General features: G+C 47.6%; 1 protein-coding gene across 1 annotated transcript in view; it reads left to right on the forward strand.

The window, feature by feature from the left end:
• The window catches only part of LOC135916603 (fatty acid synthase-like), a 170,527-nt gene that overhangs the window by 113,834 nt on the left and 31,517 nt on the right, over positions 1 to 25,176 (forward strand). Inside the window, exons 19-23 of the mRNA XM_065450033.2 lie at positions 9,849 to 10,058; positions 19,657 to 19,986; positions 21,670 to 21,789; positions 23,027 to 23,382; positions 24,296 to 24,649. Of these exons, the coding sequence (XP_065306105.2) occupies positions 9,849 to 10,058; positions 19,657 to 19,986; positions 21,670 to 21,789; positions 23,027 to 23,382; positions 24,296 to 24,649 (1,370 nt within the window). The remainder of the gene's footprint in view (positions 1 to 9,848; positions 10,059 to 19,656; positions 19,987 to 21,669; positions 21,790 to 23,026; positions 23,383 to 24,295; positions 24,650 to 25,176) is intronic.

Below are 25,176 nucleotides of genomic sequence, written 5' to 3' on the forward strand. Positions count from 1 at the left end.
TCTCAGCATAGTTTCCTCGTCTATTCTGCCGGAACTCGAATGGGAAGTTATGTTAAATTCTTATGGGAGCGACCACTTCCCCATACTGCTAAGAACATATAAAGAAAATGAATATCCACCATAGGCTCCTAAGTGGAAGATTGATACAGCCGACTGGGAGAAATTCTGAACTAGTATCTCATGGAATGACATGTCGTCTTTAGGAGTTGATGCTGCTGTGCAGTATTTTACAGCCTTCATTATAGATTCCACATCTAAATGCACATTTGATGTAAGTAGCTTGGCATGCAGATGGCGTGTCCTGTAGTGGAACGACGAATATAGGATCGCTCGTAAGAAACAGATCAAAGCGTGGGGGTTGCTGCGCGCTTTTCTCACTGCAGAGAATCTTATCAACTTTAAGAAAGTAAAGTCCCAAGGCAGAAGAACCCGCCGACAGGCCAGAAGAGAAAGTTGGCAGAAGTTCTGTCGAGTATCAACTCGTTCACGGATGAGGCCAAAGTGTGGAACAGGGTAGATAGGATAAAAAGGCGACAAACCTATTAACTCTCTTTGGTAAGCACACAGGGCGATACGCTGCAAGACCAGGCAGACTCACTTGGGGAGCACTTTGGGAGCGTGTCAAGTTCAACCCATTATTCGCAATCCTTTCTCAAATATTAACAAATAGAAGAATGTAAGCCACTCATAACAATATGTCGACAGAATGAACCAGACAACCGTCCTTTTAGTATTGCCGAGTTGAGAGCTGTCCTGAGCGCATGCAAGAGCTCTGCACCGGGATCTGACAGAATCATGTATGAAATTATCAAAAACTCACACAATGGCACCCAAGTTACGCTACTCGCAATTTTCAACACCATTTGGGCTGTAGGATACCTTCCAACTGCATGGAAAGAGGCCATTGTGGTCCCTGTTTCGAAACAAGGCCAAGACCTTTCCTCAGTGGCTAGTTGCCGCGCGATAGTCCTCACAAGTTGCCTTTGCAAGGTAGTAGAAAAAAATGATTAATTGGTGCCTCATTTATTTCTTTGAATTGAGCAAAATGCTTGACCCCTATGAATGTGGCTTCCGAGAAGGGCACTCCACAACTGGTCATCTTGTACGTATTCAAGGAAATATCCGTCAAGCATTTGTGCACAAACAGTTTTTCTTACCCATATTCATCGATATGGAGAAAGCGTACGACACAACGTGGCGTTACGGAAGTTTGAGAGACTTGCCAGAATGGGCATCCATGGTAATATGCTAAACCCAATAGAAAGCTATTTATCCAATCGTACATTCCGGGTAAAAGTCGGCAATGTACTGGCACGTTCATTTACACAAAAAACTGGTGTATCCCACGGAGGGGTGCTCAGCTGCACGCTCATTACCGTGAAGATGAACACGCTTCGTGCTCCATTACCACCGGCCATCTCTTATTCTGTCTACGTGGACGACATTCAAATAGCTTTCAAATCCTGTAATCTCGCAGTGCGCGAGAGACAGGTACAGCATGGCTTGAACACAGTGTCAATGCGGGCAGAGAGAAATGAATTTAAGATCAATCGTAACAAAAGTTATTGTGTTCTTTTTACAAAAAAGAGAAGCCTGGTCCCGGATCCTTGCTTACTTCTGTGTGGACAATAAATGCTTATCAACGAAGAGCACAAATTCCTAGCTATTATAGTTGACTATAGACTCACTTTCATTCCGCACATTAGATATCTGAAAGGAAAATGTCTAAAAAGAATGAATATAATGAAACTTCTAACCCAGACTACATGGGGTAGTGACAGGAAGTGTCTGGTGAATCTCTACAAGAGCCTATTTCGGTCACGATTGGCTTATGCTGCCGTAGTGTATAATTCTGCCGACTCGAGCAAGCTAAGCATGCTGGATCCTGTCCACCATCTAGGTATCCGCTTAGCCACTGGCGCTTTCAGAACAAGCCCGGGCGAAAGCTTATATGGCGAATCGAATGAGTTATCGCTCCACCTACAGAGATATACATCAGCTTTACATAATTCCTTAAAGTGCACGCTCATCTTCAACATCCATGTTTTAATACCGTTACCGATATGACGTGTGCTGCACTTTTCCGCATTCGTCCTTCTATAAGAGAGCCTTTCTCGCCGCGTGTGAAGGAGCCTAGCGATGAAATCCATGTTCCACACCTCGAGCACCTAACCAAGCTCTTACCTCCTTGGGAGTCGCAGGTGGTAGAATGTGACGTTTCTTTTCTGAAAGTTACAAAGCACGCTCCAAAGGTCGAAATTCGAATGCATGTCCTAGAACTTCAGTACAAGCACTCGTGCACAGAGTTCTACACAGATGTTTCCAAGTCGCATGCCGAAGTATCCTGTGCAACCGTCGGTCCATCGTTCTCGGAATCCGATGTACTACATCCAGAAACAAGTATCTTTACGGCTGAGGCCCGCGCACTATTGCCGGCAGTGAAGCATACAAGGAAATCGAAACTCCAAAAATCAGTTATATATTCGGACTCCCTAAGTGTTGTGAAGGCCTTGGTTTCATTCTGTGCGCACAAAAATCCAGTAATTAATGAACTCTATTTCGTCCTGTGTAAACCATATATACCTAACCAATATGTGATTATATGCTGGGTGCCTGGCCATAGGGGCATATAGGGTAACGTTCTAGCGGACGAATTGGCCACATCAATTTCCTTGCATGCAGTTAATCCTCCTGCTTCCGTCCCTGTCACAGACCTGAAGCCCTTCTTAAGAAGGAAACTACAAAACCACTGGCAACACATGTGGGACGCAGAAATAAATAACAAACTGCACGTGATCAAGCCACAGTTAGGTTCTTGACCCTCTGTAACAAAATCATGGCGAACAGATGTCCTATTCTGTCGTGTCAGGATAGGACACACATTTGGCACACATAACTTGTTACTCACTGGAAATGATCCTCCAACCTGTGGTAGATGCGGGGAGAGGATGACCGTCCTCCACGTCTTCCTGGAGTGTCGTGAAGCCGAGTCTGAGAGAAAGAAACATTTTTCCTAGCATACAGGCAGCACATCCCCCTTTATCCTGTAATATTACTCGGCGCAGGCCCGCTCTTTGACACCAATGCAGTTCTAGGTTTCCTGAAAGATGTTGTATTACATGTTATTAGCCCTACACATTCGTAGCGTCTCCTCTCTTCAGAGGATGCCGCTGTGACAGCTGTTTCGTATAGCACATGCCTCTAGGCCCTCGTGTTTCAAGGGCTCTGGCGAGGCAGTAGTGCTCCAGGTAATTTTACCATCTAACATATTTTTATATTGCATCATTCTTTCATGATGGATTTTATTGCACATCGAACATATCATTTGACATCGACATAATCTTATCACAGAGAGATTTTACGCACTCTAGAGCGACTATTTATAACGCCCCTTTACAGCCACGTCACATCAACCTCGTAGAATTCATAACTACACTGCGAACTCATCACCATGGACCTGGCGCTTTTTCGCCGTACCCGGTCCTTGCACAAATAAACACCATACATTCATTCATTCTGGCAAATTCAAAAATACATTGTCAATCGGGCACCCATCCGTGGGACGAGGAGAATACTCGAAATACCTCGATAACGCTTTGCATAAGGTGGTGCTCGAAAACCTTTCTGGAATGGACATTGGCAATAGGCCCTATAGATAGGTATTTGCTGTCCTCAAGGGGCACATCGTTACTCTACATACGAGGGAGATCAAAAGCGACACCGTGGAACTAAGAACACGGGGCACACCACAAGGCGCCCTGCTTTCTCCGTTTGTTTTCAATGTCACTATAAGAGATCTATCCACCCGCCTTGACACGATCCTCCGCATCAAACATGCAATATACGCCGATGATGTCACGGTCTGGGCGTTCACTGAGTCAGACGGTGAAATCACTGAGTGGTTGCAGGCGGCGGAGTGTATTATCCAAGAGCACGCACGCCGAAATGGCTTAACCTGCTCGCCGAAAAAGCCCCATTTGCTCATGATTCGGAATAAAAGTAAGACGGGCTCAGACTCCGACATGCCTTCTCACATTCGCGTACAAGTAGGCGGAAATCCGGTCCCACCAGTACCCAGCATTCGGATACTTTGACTATGTGTTCAACAAAACACGCAAAATCACGAAATCATTAGTCGGCTTCAGACGACATCCAGGCAGCTAAATGACCTCTTCAGAAGGGTGTACAGTAGGCGGCATGGTGTAAAAGAAAAAGAAGCGCACCAACCAATACAGGCCTTCCTAATATGCGGGATAGCTAACGTGTGTCCATATCTGCATCTTAGGAAAGCTGACTTAGACAAGATCAACATCCTCATGCGCACAGTCTATAAACAGGCTTTTGGATTGCCAAAATGGACCAACAGTAATCGGCTGCTAGCTCTTGGCATTCACAACGCGGCAGTGGAAATTATTGAAGCACAGAAATGGTAACAGATGATAAGACTATCCGTAACTGCCGCAGGAAAGGAAATACCCTGCGCCCTAGGATACAATCCCGTTTTAGACATCCCATGTCACTGCCGAATTCCTAGTAACATCCGCGCCAAAATTGCCACTAGCCCTCTCTCCAAAACATGGGAAAGGACAACACGGATCGACCTAAAGCCAGGGCGGACGTTCTCTGGCGAGACCGACCACATACGTGGACGCCGCTTGCGCCGGTGATTGCCGTTGCACAATCGCTGCCGTTCATGGCTGCAGTCAGACCATTAGCTCAGGCACATAGTAGGGGGCTGCAGAGCGGCATCATCAAATCCTCCAAACCCTTACCACACAAACGAGCTTTGGGAGAGAGCCTTGGCGAGCTCCGACCTCGAGGATCAGCAACGGCTGATTGTGAGGGCCCAGGACGCGCCCCGAGCTCAAGGCATTCTGGAATGAGGACGCCTCTCCAAAACTACATTCACCCAATAAAAATGTTTCTCTCCACCACGGTAAAACTCCCTCTACTGTGGAGGCGGAAGAGGCCGCAATTCCCATGGGCGCGTCTGTACCTCATGTTAAATTTCTTGTGTCCGACTCAAAAGTGGCCATAGGGAGCAACCCTATTGAGGAATCGGCCCCACTTCCCGGAGACGTCTCAAACTCGGGACACTGCCCATCTAATATGGGTGCCAGCGCATGTAGCTATTTGAGAAGAAGGTCACGTAGCTGCCCGAGCAGCAAATAACCGGGAGGTGGGATCGCTAGACCTGGATGGATGGCTTGAACCTATCCTCATGTATCACGAATTAACTCAATTGTATAATAATTCGCGCAAAGTGTATCCATTCCCGAGCACTATTTTCTCCCGGGAGCAGGCCGCAAGTGTACAGCGGGTACAGACTTGATTCCATGCTAAGCCCTGAAAGGTTGGCTGAAGTTTCCAAGCAAGACTTTAAACCTAACTGCAGACACTGCAGCCCTAACCATAGACAAAACCGCATACTTTAGGGGTGCCCTTGTAACCCCCCAACAAGAACGACTTCTTGGCAAGCTCCAAAGCAGGACGCCTAGGAGCGTACTAGTAAGACTGATGACTCAAGATGCTGAGTCATGCTGGCAGAGGGGGCCTACCGCGTCGCGGCCACGTGGCGTCGATGCTAGCTCCTCTACCGCGGTCTCAATAACTAATACGCCTGTAAAAAAGTTTACTTCTCTTTCTCTCTCTCTCTCTCTCTCGCTTGCCACACACCCCCGTGGCATATACACAATTCCTCAATTTGGCGAGAAGTGCATTGAACAGCGGCGCATACCCAGTGCATTTGTGGCGGCCGTGTGGCGTGGGTTCGATTCCATAAGGTGGAAGCTTGGGCGAGTTGGTGATTCAATATCAACATGTTTGCACAGCGCAAAAGACGAGGAATGAAGGAAGCCTTTGTGTTGTGTTCTTCCTGCAGTCCTCGTCGTTCGCGCTGTGCAAAGATGTCGATATTGGGTTCGATTCCCCTTAGAATCGGAGAAATGTAAACGAACTTTCTACATTGAAGCTGTTTACCCTTAGCCCCCGTATGCACCCCCGGCACGCGTTCGTGTTCTTCTTCTGCCCTGATCTTTGCGCCCTGCTCTTTACACATTCAAGCATGAACCAACTAGCCCAAGGAAGCGTTTTACTTGAGCATATTCCCAGAGGGGTAGCCTGGCCGGCTTACGTCCGTATCACGGCCCGTGGAAATGAAACTGTGGTGGGATCCCGGAGAAAGTGAAATATCGGGCCGACCCGTGGCGAAGCGGAAGGAGACCCAGAAGGGTCTCTTAGACTCGGCAGAGCGTACAGCACCAGCTACTGGAGTCCTCGACTAGGTACCCACCCTTCCCGCTCCGTTGTCTTTCCTATCTATTAAATAAAGTTTTTAAATCCATAAAGAAGGCTTCAGACACTCCGTCACCTTCGTAAAATAAGTTTTGTATCTTGTATTGAAATCGAGCCACATAATTTCACCGTTGTACGAGAACACTATATCTATTTGTAAAGGAGAAGAAAGGGGAGTAACCGAGGGGCCCGATTTTTATTAGTCATATCATAAGGCGCCAACAAACGTATGGCTCCTCATGATGTGACTATATATATATATATATATAGCTAGTTGGCATTTCTGCGCTTTACTTGTTTTAAATCCTGTTCACTTTCCAATAAATCCAATAAGACTTTCTGTGGGGCGAGCTGGTTCTTACTGTGAGGAAATATATCTGCTGCGCCATCTTCAACACAAGAACGTACTAAGGGATGCAGGCAAGCGCTCGTCCGTGTCCCTTACTACGCCTTTGTGTTTAATTTCACACAGTACATTTACTTACTCGCGGCACGTACCTAGTCTCACGTCTACAGTAACCGATGTCGGCGATAAAAGAGTTGGTTGAAGAGCAGCACAAATGCACACATTGCCACATACTCAGTGACTCAAGTTCGCCCGACGGCAGGGTTCGAACCCTGCCTTAAGTTGAGCAGTGTGATGCTCTAATCATTCAGCCATGTACCACATAGTGAGCCAGGTTGCGGGAAATGGTTAGATAGAAGCAAACATGAATAGTAAGCTCCCGAAAGTTCGCGAAGTACCCTAAGAATGCTAACGGCCTTAAATAAAAAAAAAAGAAATAATATGAACGAGCGCTTCCGCTATGTCTTTTATTGTGATTAGCACTCTTTGGAGACTTCATCTAGTTGAAGGTACGTCTCCTTATGTGCTTGTCAAGCTATCTACGTCTAACCTCCTTCACACCTACTTGGGCAACTGAGCAGTCTATAGAAGAGTGTCAGGCTGCTATACTAAGGAAACCGGGTTGCACACCAACCATTGGAGAAACATTGATCCCTTGATATCTGATAGTGGATATGTTCCGGTCTTAACTGAACCTTTTTCATGCCAACTTCGGTAATTGGGTATGTGTTATTGCGCATGTGTCGCTATTGATATGATAAAATACGGGCATTTACAATTTCTTTTGTGTAAATCGAACGAGCAAAATATATATACTCAGACGATCATGTCTAAACGCATATTTAGACATGCACCACGCGTGCACTTCACGCTTGAGTCGCGAGATGGCACTGCGTGTTCAGAAGTATTGGTGGGAAAAAGGCAGTGAAGAGACTGATGCGGTCGGATCCGTAACAAGCATAGGTAGCGGCGCAAGATAGAGACAGGCGTTTTAAGGAAGAGAAAGAAAGGTTGAAGAGATGTATACAAAAATGCTAAATTGAAAAGCATGTATAGGGTATCTGAGTAAAGCTATGTTCACACTACGGTCGTAACGCGCGTAACAACTCTTTCGGCGTATCGAAAGTAACCGCTGTGAAAAAAGTTACGGCAGTTAAGCCGACACCTTTGTTCACATTTAATGCTGCGTAAATTACGGCTTTTACAACAGGCCAATCAAATTTGGAGCTGCAGAATCGACGTGACCAGCAGTCCAATATGGCTCCTGTCAACATGCGAGCGCTGGCGGAGATCGAAGAAATTCACGCTCAAAACAAACTTATAGTCACGTATTCAATCGCACAAAGACGACGAAGGTGACGCAGAAGGGTTTGGGAGCGGGAAGTATTTCTCGACAGGGCCGTGGACGGCGATTTTCACAACCTTTTCGCCAAGCTCCGAGTTGGTGACGCTGTGATGTTTCGTAACTTCATGCGCATGTCGCCCCAGCAGTTCCGCTTCCTTGAAAACCTAGTGAGACCACTCATCGAAGTTCGGAGCACGCATCTGCGGCCATCGATTTCCTCGGCGGATAAACCAGATGATCTAAGGGCAACCAGCGCTGAAGCTTCGCGTGCCGACAGCAGCGCCGTAACACACAGTCTAGCGAGCGGTAGACACAGTTTCCAGTAGCACACGCAGTGATTTCGTGTCGGCAAATTCACCGATTGTCTTGAGTCACACTTTTCACGGCTCCTCAAACGGCAGGGAACCGACGTGCTAGGACGTAGCAGCGCATGCGCTCTACGCAGCGCGCATGGCCGTGGACAGAACTTGGCTGGCCGCATCGGGCTAGACAAACATTGATACAGGCGCACGTTTCTTATCGCTAAATATGTCGTGCCATCTTCGTAGCCTCCCTATCGGACGGTTTCAGCATATTTTAGTAACGCATGAAAAATGTCGTAGCGCCTCCTGGCCAGCGCTGGTTCCCCAAAAGCAGTCTCGCGAGGCGCACTGCACAAGTTTTCACGAACACAGCCAGCCTAATCGTGCGCACGGAATGGCGGAATGGCACTTCCCGCGCCCGGAGCTGTCTGCAGACGGGAGGACGGAAATGTCGTCACCGGTTGTTGAAAACTGAACGCTTATCGGTCATTGGCTGTGTCGCAACGGTCGTAATATCACAGTCGTAAATGTTGCCGACACTTTAACACTCTCATCCACGATTTTTGCGTGAATTGCGCACGTTGGTACCTTTACGTCCGCAGTCTGAACTAGACGCATACGCTTGTTGCGCTTCCGCTTACGCATGTTACGAAAAATCGGCGCCTTACGAACGTAGTCTGAACATAGCATAAGTCATGTAGGCTAGGCGACTTTTTGTCACCGGCCAGTTTCAGAAGGGATGCCAATAAGTCATCATCATCATCATCATCGTCGTCGTCATTATACGAAAGCAGAAGCGATGATCTCTGATCTGTATCTGTTGCCCCACCCTGCGAAAATCCCTTCCTGGGATTGCAGTATCACTAAATAAGTAAATAAAAATAAGATGAGCTTGGCGTGTATTGCAGTGCGTGTATAAGTATTAGTATAAGACGTGTACTGCAGTACACGTCGTATACGCGACGCGTTTGAGTGTTAACAATACGGTGGCCGCAAGCTTGCTTCAATGATAACCATGCTAATATAGAAAACTATGCTGAGCTGGTTTCTGCTGTAATTTTCTTGCTCCGTTTTCGCGCTGTACTTCTGCTTTTCATGGTGGCTTCAGCTAAGCTTATGGTGAGCTTACCTGATCTAACCGCCGCATTCTGCTTCGACGAAAATGATCAGGTGCTAAGTTTGCGTTAACGCAAAATTCTGCGGAAGATGGGAATAATTGCAAACCTCCACCACTATGGCGTCTCCCGCAACCAGGATATGGCTGTGCGACGTGGAACTCAAAAACAATTCTTTTCTGTCTTCCGTAAGTACGGTGTTGACAAATTTTTGTAGACCGCTAGTGAAAAACTCCCTCTGCGACAATCTGGTTCGCACAATAGTTGTCAGGTCCTTGCTCATGAAAACGATATAGATTCTCTATGTTTTTTTTACCTGCCCAAATTTAGTGAGAAAGTTAAATGCTTTCTGCATTCTATACCATGATTTTCCTGCATCTACATTGGTATTTACTGAGCCATGAAAATAGACGGTGCTGTCTAGGTAATTCTATTGCCTATTCTAGGTGGTGATCCAAAAGTTCTCACAGAGCTTGCTTACCTCGACATGGAAATGCGTGGTGACTTGTCCAGTTTACATTGGTACGTGTCACCGCTGCGATACGCTCTCTCCTCCACTTCAACTACTAAGACCATCTGCACAGTTTACTACGCTGCCCTCAACTATCGTGACGTCATGCTCGCCACTGGTAAACTTTCAGCTGATGCTCTTCCCGGTAAGTCTTTCCATTTCAGAGTGGGGTGGACTTATACGTACACTCACTTGTTGCAGCAAGAAAATCGAAATTTTACCCGAAACGCGATGCATTGATAGCGATTGCTAAGTATTGTACAAGCACACGAAATCGGATAAATTGCAGCAAGCATTCGCGAAGTACATTGACCAGCATGGAGTCACGCGGGTACAGGAAAACATGAATACATCTAACAAAATAACCACGAACGCTCGCTGCCATAACAACAGATAATCAAGAACGCCGGCGTCAGGAAGCTAACGCTTCGTGCTGACTGTCGCTTCCCTATGTCTCGGAAACATGATATTACGCGACCTGCAGCACTCGACAGCATGCACGAAGCCAATAGACATCTCGTCTCACGCTCAGGCCTTGCAGCCGCCGCAGATTGCCTGTCTGATGGCTAGCATGGCTCTCAACCGTCCTGACCAGCTAGCGTAGCTACGGTGGGCTAGAGGGTTGGACGTGTGCTCTCTTCGCCTAGCATGGTTAGGTCACATGCAACAGATGGCGCGCGGAAAGACGGCGAGCATCAAGTCATTGCCCTTTGCTCACCCTCTAAAACTTTGCCTCGCCCCCACAGCGTCTGGGGCGTGGTGGGCGATCTCCTATCGCAATAAAAATTCATTTAGAAGCTCTTCCATCTCCGATCGCAAATGAAACAGCTTTTACCAAATTTGTTGAAGCCGTTGAGCAATAGTGCTGCAATCTGAGCTTTCTGGTATAGGGTAGCGTGACAATCAAACATTAAAAAGTACGGCATGGAAGCAGAAATGACATGACGCAGCGCTCCGTCAGTGTCTTTTATTTTGGTCATGTCCTTTATTGTCGCGAAAGTGTTGTTCTTCATATGTAATGTGCCACGAACTGATGAACATGCGATGAAAGTGGCAGGATAGCTTGCTGGAGAAAAGTAAAAATATTGCCAAGTTTGAGTGACGGTGAAACACACATTAACCAAAAAGTTCCAGTTCCACCCTAAAGGGAGAACATTGATTTGCAATAGCAAATTAGTAGACAGCCATATGAAGTAATGATAGTAGCTTTATCGGCCGTATAAATTTATAAAGAGTAGCTTGCTGACTAAATTAGCAAGCGTGGTGTCAGCGCGTACAGGCAAACAGGCGCGCATCACCATAGGTGACCGCGTACACTGGATGTCAAAACGCCGGCGTGGGGAAGCACGGCACCAGCAGCGAGCGAAGTGACCTTCGTGCTGTCGATCGCTTCAATGCAAACTTTGTAGTGAGAACAGAACACACGCAAAACTACGAGCCGTCGGCTTCCGTAGACTCTGACCACGAAGCAGATCGCTTTCAAGATAAAGCCCGCAGGCTTTATCTCCTCCCCCTCCCCCCCCTCTCGGGTTATTTGCGCGCGACGGAAGACGGCGCGCTTCCTCTCTTAAGCACGTGAAATTGAGCCGCGCTCGTCGGTTCACCCTGGCAGTCTTTCACTCGCACAAACAGTATACGGCGCGCGGCCAAGGTGTTATCGCCCTTGGACTCTATACGGAACATGACGACGGCAAAAATGCGCCTGGAATGCCCATATAATTTCTAATGTAATAAAACTAAATCACGAAACTAACTCTTTATGGAGCGAACCTGTGCCGAGAAAAAGAGGTTACAGTCAAAGCACCACGATAGCGGCGAGAGCAGTCGGCCATCCATCGTCAAAAATAGGATGTGCGGGTCAAGCGTGTGGGCTTTTATACATGACCTGCCGGAAGTTTCAGCGTCATTGCGAGTGCCCTGGTGCCTTTGAGAAAACTACGCAATTCGTGTGGCGCAACAATCTGATTGCACTGTGGAAAACGCGGGGAAAGCGGTAGATGACAAATCAAGACTATGGGCGAAACCAGAACACGGTAAAAGCGGGAGCAAACGTTTCGACAAGTGGTCTTGTCTTTTTCAAGGCAAGTAACGTGTCGCCAAGTAACAAGACAAGTCACTTGTCAGTCAAAGGAAGTCACATGACAAGTCCTCTTGTCGAAACGTTGCCTCTCGCTTTTAACTTATTCTCGTTTTGCTCATCGTCCTGATTGCACTAAGTTCGAAGAGGACATACACAGTATGAACGATAACATTCTAGCAAGTTCCGTATCATGCCGGCACGTCTTAAGCTGAGTGGTAACACAAAACTGTTGGCGGGGAAAGTGCAGCCCCCATAGACAGGGTAAATAAGTACACGGGTCAACATTACGAGGTCTTACATGAATATCTATCGCTGAAAATGCTAAATATTGAATGCGTGCACAAATTTTCTCTTTATCGGTAGGGCGATACTCCCTGCTCACCTAATGCTACATGTTTCATTTCTGGAGTCCAGTGCAGGTCTCGTAGAAGGTTGTAGTGACCGTTCGTCAAGCAGACCCCATGCTCTCACACTGAGGCTCTTGCAGACGGGGACATATCCCAATCCCCTAATAATAAACAGAATTCATTTTACCTGGCCTTGCCTCCACGTGGCGGTCATTGCCACCTGCTCTTTCTTGGAAGTGAGGTGGCTGCCCTACTGGGGCGCCACCACAGGTACAAGGCAAACCAGCTTTTACTTTAGAATAAAGACAGTTTACTCACCGCTCTCGCCTCTGCTGAACCGAGCTCCCAACAAGTGGTGACCCATGACACGTACGCTTTCTTTTTAAACACCATCGCCCTGGTACTCCTGTATGGTAAGAGAACCAGAATACACAGTGACTCGAGGGTTGCCGTGGGAGCCTTTGCCGAAGGCACCGTTCCCATACAGGCCCTGGTGATCCTCCGCAGCAAGGAAGTTAACCCGCATACGATCGTCTGGTTTCCCGCTCACATGGGAGAAATTGATGGAGACCCGCCTAATGTCAAATTGGCTCACGGCGCTGCGCGAGGCCTTGTAGACCGCGTGGTAACTGGACAGCCAGGCTTGGAGAGTAGGTACTAAATGGATCATCTTCTATCATACAACGAACTCACGAATCAATTTTACTTCGCGACCATATCCGTATCCGCATAGAAAGCTAAGCAGACCCCATGCTCTCACCCTGAGGCTCTTGCAGACGGGGACATATCCCAATCCCCTAATAATAAACAAAATAGTTCCCGAACCCATGGGTTCATACACTCGCCAGCGATGCGGTAGCGTAGCAGAGTTAGCACATTTGCTCTGCCGGTGCTCTGGGTTACGCAACGACAAGGGTAACACCAAAGAGCTTTGGGACGCGGTTCTCCGTAGTCCTGAATAGGAAGAACCGATATGGGCAGTCTATCGGGCCGCGATGCGGCCGAGGATTTAGGCCTTTCGGTGCCGGCGTTGGAGCGGCCCGCTTCGGGCTAGGAAACTAGCGCGACCTGAAGGACCCGAATAAAGATTTTCATACCATACCATACCACTAGTCAAAGACGACGGTGCTCCAACTCCTGCTGACTAAGATGATGTCACGATTACATCTTTTGTCATCGCCACAGAGCTTCAGCGTCCCAGCTTTTGACCCGAGAATCCTCGAGATTTGTTTATGCAAGTCGAAGCCCGTTTTCTAATCCGGTGCATCCCTTCACAGACCGCGTTACTCTCCGACATTGCCGATGCCATAGACGACTTGCTAGCGGGTACACCTTCTGCCACATAATATGAAGACCTCAAACACACGGTTCTGTAGTGCCTTGAGCCATCGCTACAGAATAGGCTCCTCTTCGAGGAACTCGGCGACCAATTACCGTTGCTTGCTCTTTTTACGGTGCCTCCCAGAGTCCGCACTCATGGTTCTGGCGGGTTGCGACAAGACGAGCGTTGACCGCCTGTATGAACTCGCTGACCGCATATGCGACTGCTTATCTGCGGCACAGCTACCTATCCCCGCTGCGACAGTCTCAGAGCCAGGAGACCCACTGTCGTGCCTTGAAGAAACAGTCGACCGCCTTAACAGCGCACTGGAGAAGCTCACAATGGGTGGCAACGTTGGCGACCAACATTGACGCAACCATTCGCCTTCACAGTCCGGCAGCGCATCTAGAAACGCGAAGCGGCAGTTGTGCAGGTGCCATCATGGCTTTCGCCAGCAAGCAAGTCGCAGCACCCGGCCCTGATCATTGACGGGAAACGCACCAGCAGTTGGTAACGGCGGCAAGCGACATCGGCCCTCGCGCGAGCCGCCTATTCATCGTAGTCGACCGCATTACCGGCACCCTCCTCCTCGTCGACAGCGGAGCCCAGCAGTCCATCGTTGCCGCCACGGGAGCAGATCGGAAAATACATACCCACGCTCCACGCAGGGAACAGCACAGGCATCGCGACGTATGGGGTCCGGTCAATAATGCTAGACATGGGACTCCGGCGCTTGCACAGATGGGTGCTTGTTATCGCCGAGGTGAGCTTCGCCCTACTGGGAGCGGACGTCTTCCGCCATTTCAATTTATATCTTATTGTTCGGAATAGACGCCTGCAGTATAACGTCACACCGCTCAGTGTACTTGGCCTGCAGTTCAACCTCACCTTACATGAAATAGGTACGTTTCGACCAGTCTCAGCGTACGACAAGATAATTGCTGAGCGCCCGCAACCCACGAAGCCCCAAAGCGATGCGCTGTCCGTAAAACACAAGGTGACGCATCATATCACCACCACAGGCCCACCTGTCGCCGCCCAGCCATGGAGGCTCGCTGAACTGAGGTTGGAAGCCGCCCGCCGTGAAATTGAACGCATGCTTCAGCTGGGCGTTATTTGTGCTTCCTACAGGAGTTGGTCTTCACCTCTTAATCTAGTTCTAAAACAGAACTGTGGGAACTGGCGCCCTGGTGGTGATTACCGAACTTTGAATGCCGTCGGTACTCCGGGTCAATATCCCTTTCCAACACACATAACTCCGGCGCTCGTCTCGCAGAGACCAAAATACACTGCAAGATCGATTTGATGAGCGCGTACCACGAAATTTCTGTTGAACCCAGTCACATTCTGAAGACAGCAATCACTGCTCCAGTTGGCCTATTTGAGTTTGCCCGCATGCCTTACGGTTTGAAGGATGCCACGCAAGCTTTTCACATGTTCATGGACGAGGTTACGCGCAGACTCCAGTAAATTTTCGTCTTCCTTGACGACATTCTCGTCGCTAGTCCTGCAAACGAAGAGCACAAGAGCATAGAGAGCACCTTTGCCTTCTCTTTGAGTGACTGGATGAACATGACCTGGTCGTAAAGCCCCAGAAATGCATTTTTGGAGTTGCACGCAATGATTTCCTAGGCCATCGCATTTCACCCCATGACATCAAGCCATTGAAATCACAGGTGGGAGCAAACGAGAAATTCCCCCTCCAGCCCACTCCCGAATGTTGGGCGAGTTTCCGGGGCTCATAAATTTTCATAGGCGCTTCATACCATTCTGCGCGCAAGTTCTTCAGCCGCTTACCGACCTGCTTCGTCATGACTCTAAAAAAACAGCCTGCCTCACACTGGTGAGGCAAGCTGTAGTATCCACAGCTTTTTCGCCGTCTTTCCTTTTTCACAGATGTTTTTCTTAAGTGAAAATAAAATACCGACTGACTGACTGGTCCTCGGAGCACGAAGGCTCCTTTCAGGAAACCGAAATGCGGTTGGCTACTGCAGTGTTGCTGATTCATCCGTTGCCCGACGCCCCAACTCACCTTATGGTATTGCGTCAACCACGGCGGTGGGTGCAGTACTACAAGAGCATGCTGGCAAATACTGGAGGCCGCTGGGTTTCTTTTAAAAGCACATCAAACCCACAAAGGCTCGCTACAGCACCTTCGGAAAGGAGATGTTGGCTATCTATTGCGCTGTCAAGGATTTCTATTTTTTTTCTTGAAGGCTATAGCTTTTACATTCTGACTGACCACAAGCCGTTAACCTCCCTTTTCAGGAACAATAGTTCCTCGTACTCAGAACATGAGCTTCGGCAAGTTTCTTTTCTCTCCGAATTTTCTACGGCCATCCGCCATATCTCTGAGAACGAAAATCAGGCTGCTGAGGCACTATCGCGGATCGGTGCTGTGGCCTGCTGGCCCTGTGGATTTCCATGCTATAACCTCCACCCCGCGAAAGTACCCCGTGCTGAGGTAATTGCGGGAAACAGGCTCTTCACTCCAGCTTGCAGAGGTACTGCTTCCCTACACAATATTCGTCACGTGCGACACATCGCAGGCAGCGCCTCGCCCGTTCGTGACCCATCAGTTTTGGCGGCCGATATTTGATTCACAGCACGGGCTAAGCCATCCCAGCATCAGAGCAACACAGAGGCTTATCACAGACCGCTTCATCTGGCTAGGAACATCAACGAAAATATTCGAAGCTGGGCAAAAAGCAGTCGAGCCTGTCTAGCCGCGAATGTGGCTCGGCACACGCGTTCAGCCATGCAGCTGTTTCAACCATGAGGGAGCCGTTTAGATCACGTCTATTTAGACCTCGTGGGGCCTCTTCCACCCAGCCGAGGTTTCAGGTACCTCCTCACGTGTGTCCACCGTACTCGAAGTGGCCCGAGGCGACGCCTCTACAATACATCACTGCCGAATGTGTTGCTACGCGGGTGCCACGGTATGGTTGTCCTTTGCAAATAACTACTGACCATGGAAGACAATTCCAAAGCTCGTTTTCTGCCCTGGTGAGACTGCTCGGCACGCTTCTTGATAACATCCCGGCTTGCCGTCCATGGAGCAATGGCGTGGATGGTCGACGGACAGCACTCGGTGGAAAGGCTACCCCTAGTACTACTGGGGCTGCGAACAAGCAAGTGTGACCTTGAGTCAGCGCAGCCGAGATTCTCTATGGGTCAGTAATCCGCGTTTCAGGCCAGTTTATCGGCACCCAGCAAGGCACTCCTCCAGCGCCCACGCAGCACTTATCCTACGTTCATGGCTCGACCAACTTCGAATTACAATCCCACGTATTGCACGCGGGCAGTTTGTGTTTAGTTCCCCGACAATGGACACAACCACGCACGTCTTTCTGCGGCGGGACTCAATCAAGCCACCATGACTCCTACCTACCAAGGCCCCTTTCGTGTGGTTTTGCGTTCAGAGAAAACCTTGAAGACTGACGTACCAGGGTGTCTACCAAGTTGGCATTTTAAAATTACAGAAGTTACCAGGTTATCCCCAGAATTCCTTTGCGAAATTCTATGAGTGACACATGGCATTGTTTTATGTCAAGACGGGTTGACACCACGTAGGTCGATGCTGCCACTCTATAGTATGTTACGAATAAAAAAACACAAATTAATTCAATTTGAATAGTAAGGAGTACTGTTTATTTTACTAAATAAAGAAAACTGAATGGAGGAGTTAGGGAAGTGCACAGCGAATAACCAATCTTTTAAGGAAATCGTGAAGCACATTGCAAATTGAGTCGAACATTGTCAAATACGAATAAAAGGATGCATACAGAAGCAAATATTTTCAGAGATGAGCCATTTCTAATAAACCGCAGCAAGCTCATTGGTATTAAGGTCGAACTTGGTCACAACTGAGATTCTCGCAGCTGCAGGAAAGTCAACCTCAACTGACCTGACATACTTCCAACACGCGCACAATTGCTCAGTGTTGCGTTTCGCTACTTCAAAGAGTTTATCTTGGTTTGATGGAGGGTCGCCTGTATCTTGGTGTCAGCGAACAATCTGCATTTTGAGCTGAAGCTCCTTTAAAAAAGAGGCAGCACAGTTACTTTCCCAGTAATTCCTCAATGTGATAGTCCTTTCTGTTCTCGTCCTCGTTTCGCCGCGCGTTCACCCCAAGGACAATTTGAATCATCCTCTTGGTAAGTTGTGCAGTCAACGTGCGATTTGTCGGACTCCTTAGGGGCCGCGAAAACATCCGAAAATTCGGGCAGTCTGAAAAAATGGATGCATGCTTTTACTGCCCTTAAGGGCTGAAATCGCCACAGACCCCTCCGAAAAAGCTCTGAAGGCCTGCCAGTATACTTGTTAGGCATATCAGTGCTCGTACTGGGACAGGAGACGGCAGGTGCTTGCGCAGATAATTAGGGAATGTGTATTGTGTCCCGTGACAACTTCCCTTTACCACGCTAGTTAAGTTGCACTGCAGTATTTTACGTATGCTTCACCAAGTAACATTGCTGTTCTCAGGCGAAGCTGCCGTTCCGGGACTGGCATTATGCATCGTGCCGCGCTTTCTAAGATTCGAAGCCAATCGCGAGGATTAGAGAAGCGGAGTCGGTGCCATTGCTGGCAGCGGCAAATTCTTTAAATAAAAATACCGCACCGCACGGCAAGAATCTTAATAGCGAACATTGAAGCAGCTAGGCCTTGTGTTGCCGCGGTGGTGGCTACAGTTTCCAGCGGATCTACGCGCGAGAGCTCGGGTTCGAGGCGGCGAGATTATCAAAACCATGACATTGGATTTGGATAATGCCGTTTCGGACCTGCCGTCGCGGGAAAAAAAGTCCGGAAAGTTCAACGGCGAAGGGTTCTTGCGTGCGAAATTTCTGACATTCTTATACACTCTGCGGCGTACGTAGTGGTGCCGCGAAGCCTTCCGCATTAATAGAGCATGCCCCAAAAATTAGGCGTCCAGAAAATCGATCGTTGACTGCAGTGGTAACTCCTCCAGCCATCGACATGGCGTCAAAGAGAATTCGTTGCGATTTCTTTCTTTTACTCGAGCCCGCATTAGGGCGACTTCCATTCCAGTTGAATGAAGTTCACTCAGGTTTTTCTGAGTAATTCCAGACTATTCAAGATTCCTGAGCATTCCCGATTTTCCCGGTTGGAAGACACCCGGCGTACGCGGCAAAGAGCCAGTGTCATGTGACTGCGGGAAACCAGCCTAACTCGAGTATTATCTCGTCATTGCTTCCAGCATTCACACCTAAGCCTACGGCATTCTATAAAGTGGGGTGGGGACTTGCAGCGATCGTCTCGCACTATATGTTGTCCCAACTTCTGGGAAATACAGCTACCTCACCTGGCCTCCAAGGAGGGTTGATTCCGCCGTTTTCTCTTTCGTGTAGGCGAGGTGGCTGCTCGACTGGGGCGCCACCACACCCACTCGGCAAACCTGCTCTTACTTTAGAATAAAGCCAGTCCACTCCCCGTTCTCGATGTGGCAAAACGTGTATTACTTGCCCCTGCTAAAGCAAACTTTCAACATGGTAATGGATTATATTGTGACTGATGCAAATAGACAATAATTATTGTTTTCACTCCATCCACTAAATTTACTTCTAAAGATTTACGTGTCAAAACAACGACTTGATTATGGGGCACGCCCTAGTGGAGTACTTCGAGTTCATTTTTAGCACCAGGGGATCTTTAACGTGCGCCCAATGTACGGGATACGGATGTATTTGCATTTCGCTCCCATCTAAATGCGGCCGCAGCGCCCGGGCTTTGATCCCACGACTTCGTGCTTGGCAGCGCAACACCAGAGCCGCGAAGCCACCGTAGCGGATTACTCCGTTCGTTTGTTCAGAAATATGTTCATGGGCGTATAGTTGCAATGAACAATGTCGGCCACGTCAGTTTAGTGCCACTATGTCTATACACTACATACAGCACTAAATTAATTATTGTCAGCGCTATTCACGGCTCCAGAATGCTGATTCATTCGCCCAAGTTCCAACATTGGTTTTCGTAGGTGATCTCGCCACTGGTGACTTGCTCTTTGGCATGGAATTCTCTGGCCTCGACCACCGGGGGCGCAGAGTCATGGGCCTTCTGGCAGCGCAGGGCTTGGCCACTGCCGTGGCGGTGGACCCAAGCGTCTTGTGGGAAGTGCCCGAAGCGTGGAGCCTTCAGCAGGCAGCCACCATACCGATGGCCTATGCCACAGCCTACTACGCCCTCCTCGTGCGTGGGCACATGCGTCCTGGAGAATCGGTGCTCATTCATTCAGGAAGTGGATGCATCGGACAGGCAGCCATTTCCATCGCACTTTCTATGGGATGCATCGTCTTCACGACCGTCGGTATGTTAGAGGGTTTTTTACCTGAACGTATGTGCACGTCGGCAAGCATTTTGGAATGCGTGGATGCTGCACAGGCAAAAAATGCTTAGCGACGCACATCTGTTCAGGTGCAGCTAGAAGGAGATGCAATACTATTAGGCCTTCTAAAACACTCATTCTGTAATCTGCCCAGTTTATTTTCAGAAAGGTATGAATATTCTTAGTGGTACTTTCTAAGTTTACAATGGTCTCGCCTTGACGTAGCGGCGTTGAAAGTGTTGCGCATTGTCGACCATACTTGCTGCAATTATAGCAGAGAGCACTTGCTCGAATACAGCATAACATGTTCTGAACAGAAAACAGCCAGTGCAGGAATGCTTGGTGTTTTATATAGTCTAGTAAGTGTTCTTTTGTTTTGGAAAGGACACGTCTTATACTAGCATTTTATAAGCTTTCCGTAGATGCAGCCGCAATAAGTGTGTGATCTGACAGGCTGGACTGCACTGCTAATGTTATCCGACACTATTTATTTATTTATTTCACGTACTTTCAAGGCCCGAAGGCGTTACAGAAAGGAGTAGAATCAAAAACAAAAGTAATGCAGTAAAAATAGAAACAAGAAAGTATTACAAAAATTATTAACAAAAGGTTTTCTGAACAATGGTCTTGAAGTTGATAGAGTCGGTGATGAGTACGATTGATGCATGACGGCGATTCCAGTCCGTGCTTGTCCTAGGGATGAATGAGTCACTGTACCGGTTTGTACGGCACAATAGCACCCCGGTTTAAGGCTGTGGTCAGTGCGGGCCGAAATATAAGACGGAGGGACAAGAAGGGTTCCTTTCAAACGGGGGCTCAAGTGAAAAACTTTGTGAAAAAGGGAGAGACAGGAACATTTGCGGCGTGACGAAAGATCAGGTAGGATAAGAGTTCGTTTTATTGAAGAGATACTTGCATAGCGAGAATAATTAGATAAGACAAAGAGTGCATCGCGCTTCTCAATACTTTCTACAGTAGAAACTAATGAAGACTGAGTCGGATCCCAAATGGCTGAAGCATACTCCAATTTGGAGAAAACTAAAATTTTGTAAAGAGTTCGCTTCAGGAAAGAAGGGGCAGAGCTAAAATTTCGGCGCAAGTAACCAAGCATGCGGTTAGCATTATTATTAACATAGTCAATATGCGAGTGCCATAAGAGGTTATTTGATATGTGAAGGCCGAGATACTTGTAAGAGGTAACTGACGTCGCAGATGCACCATTAATAAAGTACGTGTGCGTGGCAGTGTTGCGAGCTATTCGCATGACCTTGCATTTATTTGAATTTAGTTGCATGCACCAATTAGAACGCCACTCAGTTACGTGGTTAAGGTCGTCCTGCAGCTCTTGGGAACCGGAAGAATTAGAATTTTTATGATAGAGAACACAGTAATCCGAAGACAGTCACGTTCACGACTACATAATTTTCGCTGACGCTGTGGCGTCACAGCAGGCTTCTTTATTACGAATGACACTTACACTACTGGCGAAGCTTTTTAATTATTTGCAACGTAATAAGCGCTAATAAGGTCGCATTTCGGCTGCAGAAGCGTAGATTTTCCCAGCCAAGGTGGAAACACTTAAAGAGTGCTGCAGTTACCGCAGTATTCTTTTTCTTCTTTTTCATAAAAAGTGAATAAAAAGTCGTTTTTTGTCTGTCCGCTTAGGTTCTAATGAGAAGAGAGAATATCTAATTCACCGCTACCCAAAACTGGAAGCAAGAAACATCGCAAGTTCACAGAATCTGTCCTTTGAAAAACAAGTACTTCGAGAAACTAAAGGAAGAGGTAAGGTACAATTTTTCTTTAAGTTACCAGAATTCATCGTGTTTATTATGAGTCGTGAGACTGCACAACTGGCAGGAAGAAATTAATCAGGAATAGCAACTCAATATTTTACACTGCTTCGCCTAATTTTTTTTATAGCGAAGCATTCTTCTCTCCGTCAACTAAGTAATTGGCCTGTATCTCGCTATTTCTTTAGGTGATCAAAGCGACAATACAGTGCAAAACGAAGGAGCTAGTAAAAAGAAAGGCACAACACTTTAAATGTTATCGTACGCGACTTGTGCCCGAATTATCAATAAATGCCTTGTGCCCGGAAAAGCAAATCATAGAACTGCATAATTAGCCATGACATTTTGTGCGTCTTGAAATGCTGCTTTGCATATAAGGCCGAGCATCCTTTGCTCTCCATTTGAGGCCAATAGCACGAGGGTCCGATCGGCTGTGATGTCGCTTTGCTCAGGTCGCTCTAAGAATGCTCATACATTTAGTGTGTAAGTGCGCGTAGCAATTTTCTTCTCGAGTTTGGATATCGTTGGAAGGATGAAAAGAAGCAGTTTATTCATTCAATTTTCTTACAATTATGACATACATGGGACATTGTCAGCGCCATACGCAAATGAACATTCAATTGTGGGATGCGACAGAGTAATCTGGATTACGTAATTTCCTATGGCCGGGAAGGATACCGCTGTTTGTTCTAGCAAAAATGAAGATATTGAGTCAGGAGATGTTGCCAGCGAGCACCACTTTCAGCCGGTCACCATTGTTGTTGTGGTTTTTCTTGTGTCATCGTATTTATCGTGCTATTGATGTCCGCATATCATAGTCTTTTTACTTTTCTCGCGTATTCGTCGGCACACTGTTCAGGTGCACGAAAAGTGCCCAAACGTGCGCACATATGCAGCGATACGCCTAAGGAATGCGCGTTCTCTCCGTTTTCCGGTATTGCTGCGCTGCATCTTGGGGATCACGAAATAACTTACCGGAGAGTGTATTCTAATTATCGCCATGCCAACGTTCGTCGCATTCAGGTGGGCGATCTTGTATAGGATTGTAGCATGTTCACTAACCGGGGATAACTTATGTTTCTGGCAGAATTAAGGATGCGACAGCAAATGCAGTCAAATCTCTAGGAATCGCTGAGTGTTCAGATTCGGGCACGGGGAGCACAACGTTGTTTAAACTTTCATGTCGTGGTAACCACTGGGCCGTACCCTGTGCCCCACCTTTTCACCAGGTGTGGACCTCGTGCTCAACTCACTGGCAGAAGACAAGCTCCAGGCCAGTGTTCGCTGCCTCGCAACACACGGCCGCTTCCTGGTGATTGGAAAAGTCGACATGTCTAATGGCTCCTCATTAAATATGTCTGTGTTCCTGAAAGGCGTCAGTTTCCACGGGGTCTTGGTGGAACTTCTAAACGGCGATGACGCCATTGCAGTTGAAGAAAGGCATCGCGTCGCAGAACTCATCCGCGGTGGAATCGCGTCGGGTGCCGTGAGGCCACTTGATGCCGTCGTGTTCCCACATGACCAAGCGGAGGAGGCCTTCCGGTTTATGGCTTCAGGAAAACAAGTAGGCAAAATTGTGCTCGAGGTGAGTGGAGTTTTTATTCAGCCAAGATATCTTGATGTTTTCTCTCAATTAGTGCAAATATTATTGAAATGCATTGTATAGTTAATTAAAAAGGGGCGCTCCTTATACCTTGTCAGTTAACACTTTGACGTGATCAACGTCATTTTTAGCCGCAACAGGCGCTCCTTACTACGAGGCAAATCTGCGTGGGCTAGCATGTTCTCGTTATTTTTATAAGGCCGGGAGGTAACACCAGTATTATTAAAATGCACTTGAGACATAAATTGTCGCGCCACAGGTTAGTTATCATGACAACTGGTGCCACACACTATATTGTTGGCTCTAATAAGATTGCGCCGGAGGTAAGCGTAATTGAGCCCTCGCATAACTGCCGGCGCCGTATTACCATCATAGAGCGCAAACTAATAATTTTTTAGGTATCCTAGCACTACTTGAAGGCAAGGAGTTGGGCTATGGCGTCAGGAGATGTTGTTCACGCTACTATGAATATCAGACTTCGAATATCAGACTTGAACAAACTTCGTCTTGTGGAAGGTCCACCTGGTGTTATGGAGGACTTCATATAAAGTTTGATCACATAGTGTCGCAGTAAAACCACCATTACTTGCGTGAGCTTCGGTATGCTTCGTAGCATAATTGCACTGTTTTTTGGAAGAGCTAAAAAAAAACTCCTTTATTAAGAAGGTGGATGCGCGCATATGCATAACGTACAAGTGACAGTAGGTCCTTGCTCCATCGGGGACACTTTAATATTATTCGCCCCTCATAATGTCCTGCATTCGAAGCAATAGTTTTCGTACGGTTTATGATGTGTGTACTTCACGGCTCTTTTCTTAAAAGAGATCGGAGCTTACCCGTACGGCTTCCTCCAGCTTCGGCAATCTAAAATAAAGAAAGTGTCAAATGCACGCAGATTCTGCCGGAGAAAACCCTTCAGAAAAATGAAGTGCCCAGACCGCTCATCGTCGAGGCCACCACACGCACCTGGTTCTACGGGCACAAGTCGTACGTCATCACTGGTGGCCTGGGCGGTTTCGGCCTTGAGTTGGCCGAGTGGATGGTGAACCGCGGATGTCGGAAGCTTCTCCTCACCGGCCGGTCAGGAGTGCGTACAGGGTACCAGCGACTTTGTCTGCATCGCTGGCAAGAGGCTGGAGCCAAGGTCATTGTGAGCAAGATTGACGCATCCGAGGAAGACGGTGCCCGAAAGATTATTGAAGAAGCGACAGCTATGGGACCCATAGGAGGCATATTCATCCTAGCTGTGGTAAGTAATCATTCTTGTATGTAAGCCTGAGGGTAAGATTCAAGACAAACGAAACCTACGTGTTTTTGTGATAAGCAGAGAAGACACAGAACTGCACAATTAACAACCGCTTTTTCTGTACGGAGGCGTCATTCCTAAGAAAGGCGCATGCGTTCCTATGGAGTTTTGTTAGGTTTCAGAAAGTAATTTTGTTCGTACAGACGCACGCTTCATATTTTATGGACGCTTTTAGTAAGAGCCCCCCCCCCCTCCTTTCGTTGATCAAGTCAACCAAACTACGATGGTTGATCCAGAAATAAGGTTTCCATCAATTTTAAAAATAGACAACATTGCAACATTGTTTATTCTCATATAAATTTACATCACTGGGAAGATGATGCCTTGCTTTATTTTCCTACATATTTGCCATCTTTTTTACGTATTTTTGTAGACGGTGCTCCAATTTCTGTGTCCCAATGTCGTAGAACACCGCCACCAACCGATTGAGGAAGCGTTTCACCTCTTCTTTGACCTCATCGTCGCTCCAT

Source organism: Dermacentor albipictus, chromosome 2 (genome assembly GCF_038994185.2).
Source record: "Dermacentor albipictus isolate Rhodes 1998 colony chromosome 2, USDA_Dalb.pri_finalv2, whole genome shotgun sequence".
NCBI classification, from domain to species: domain Eukaryota; kingdom Metazoa; phylum Arthropoda; class Arachnida; order Ixodida; family Ixodidae; genus Dermacentor; species Dermacentor albipictus.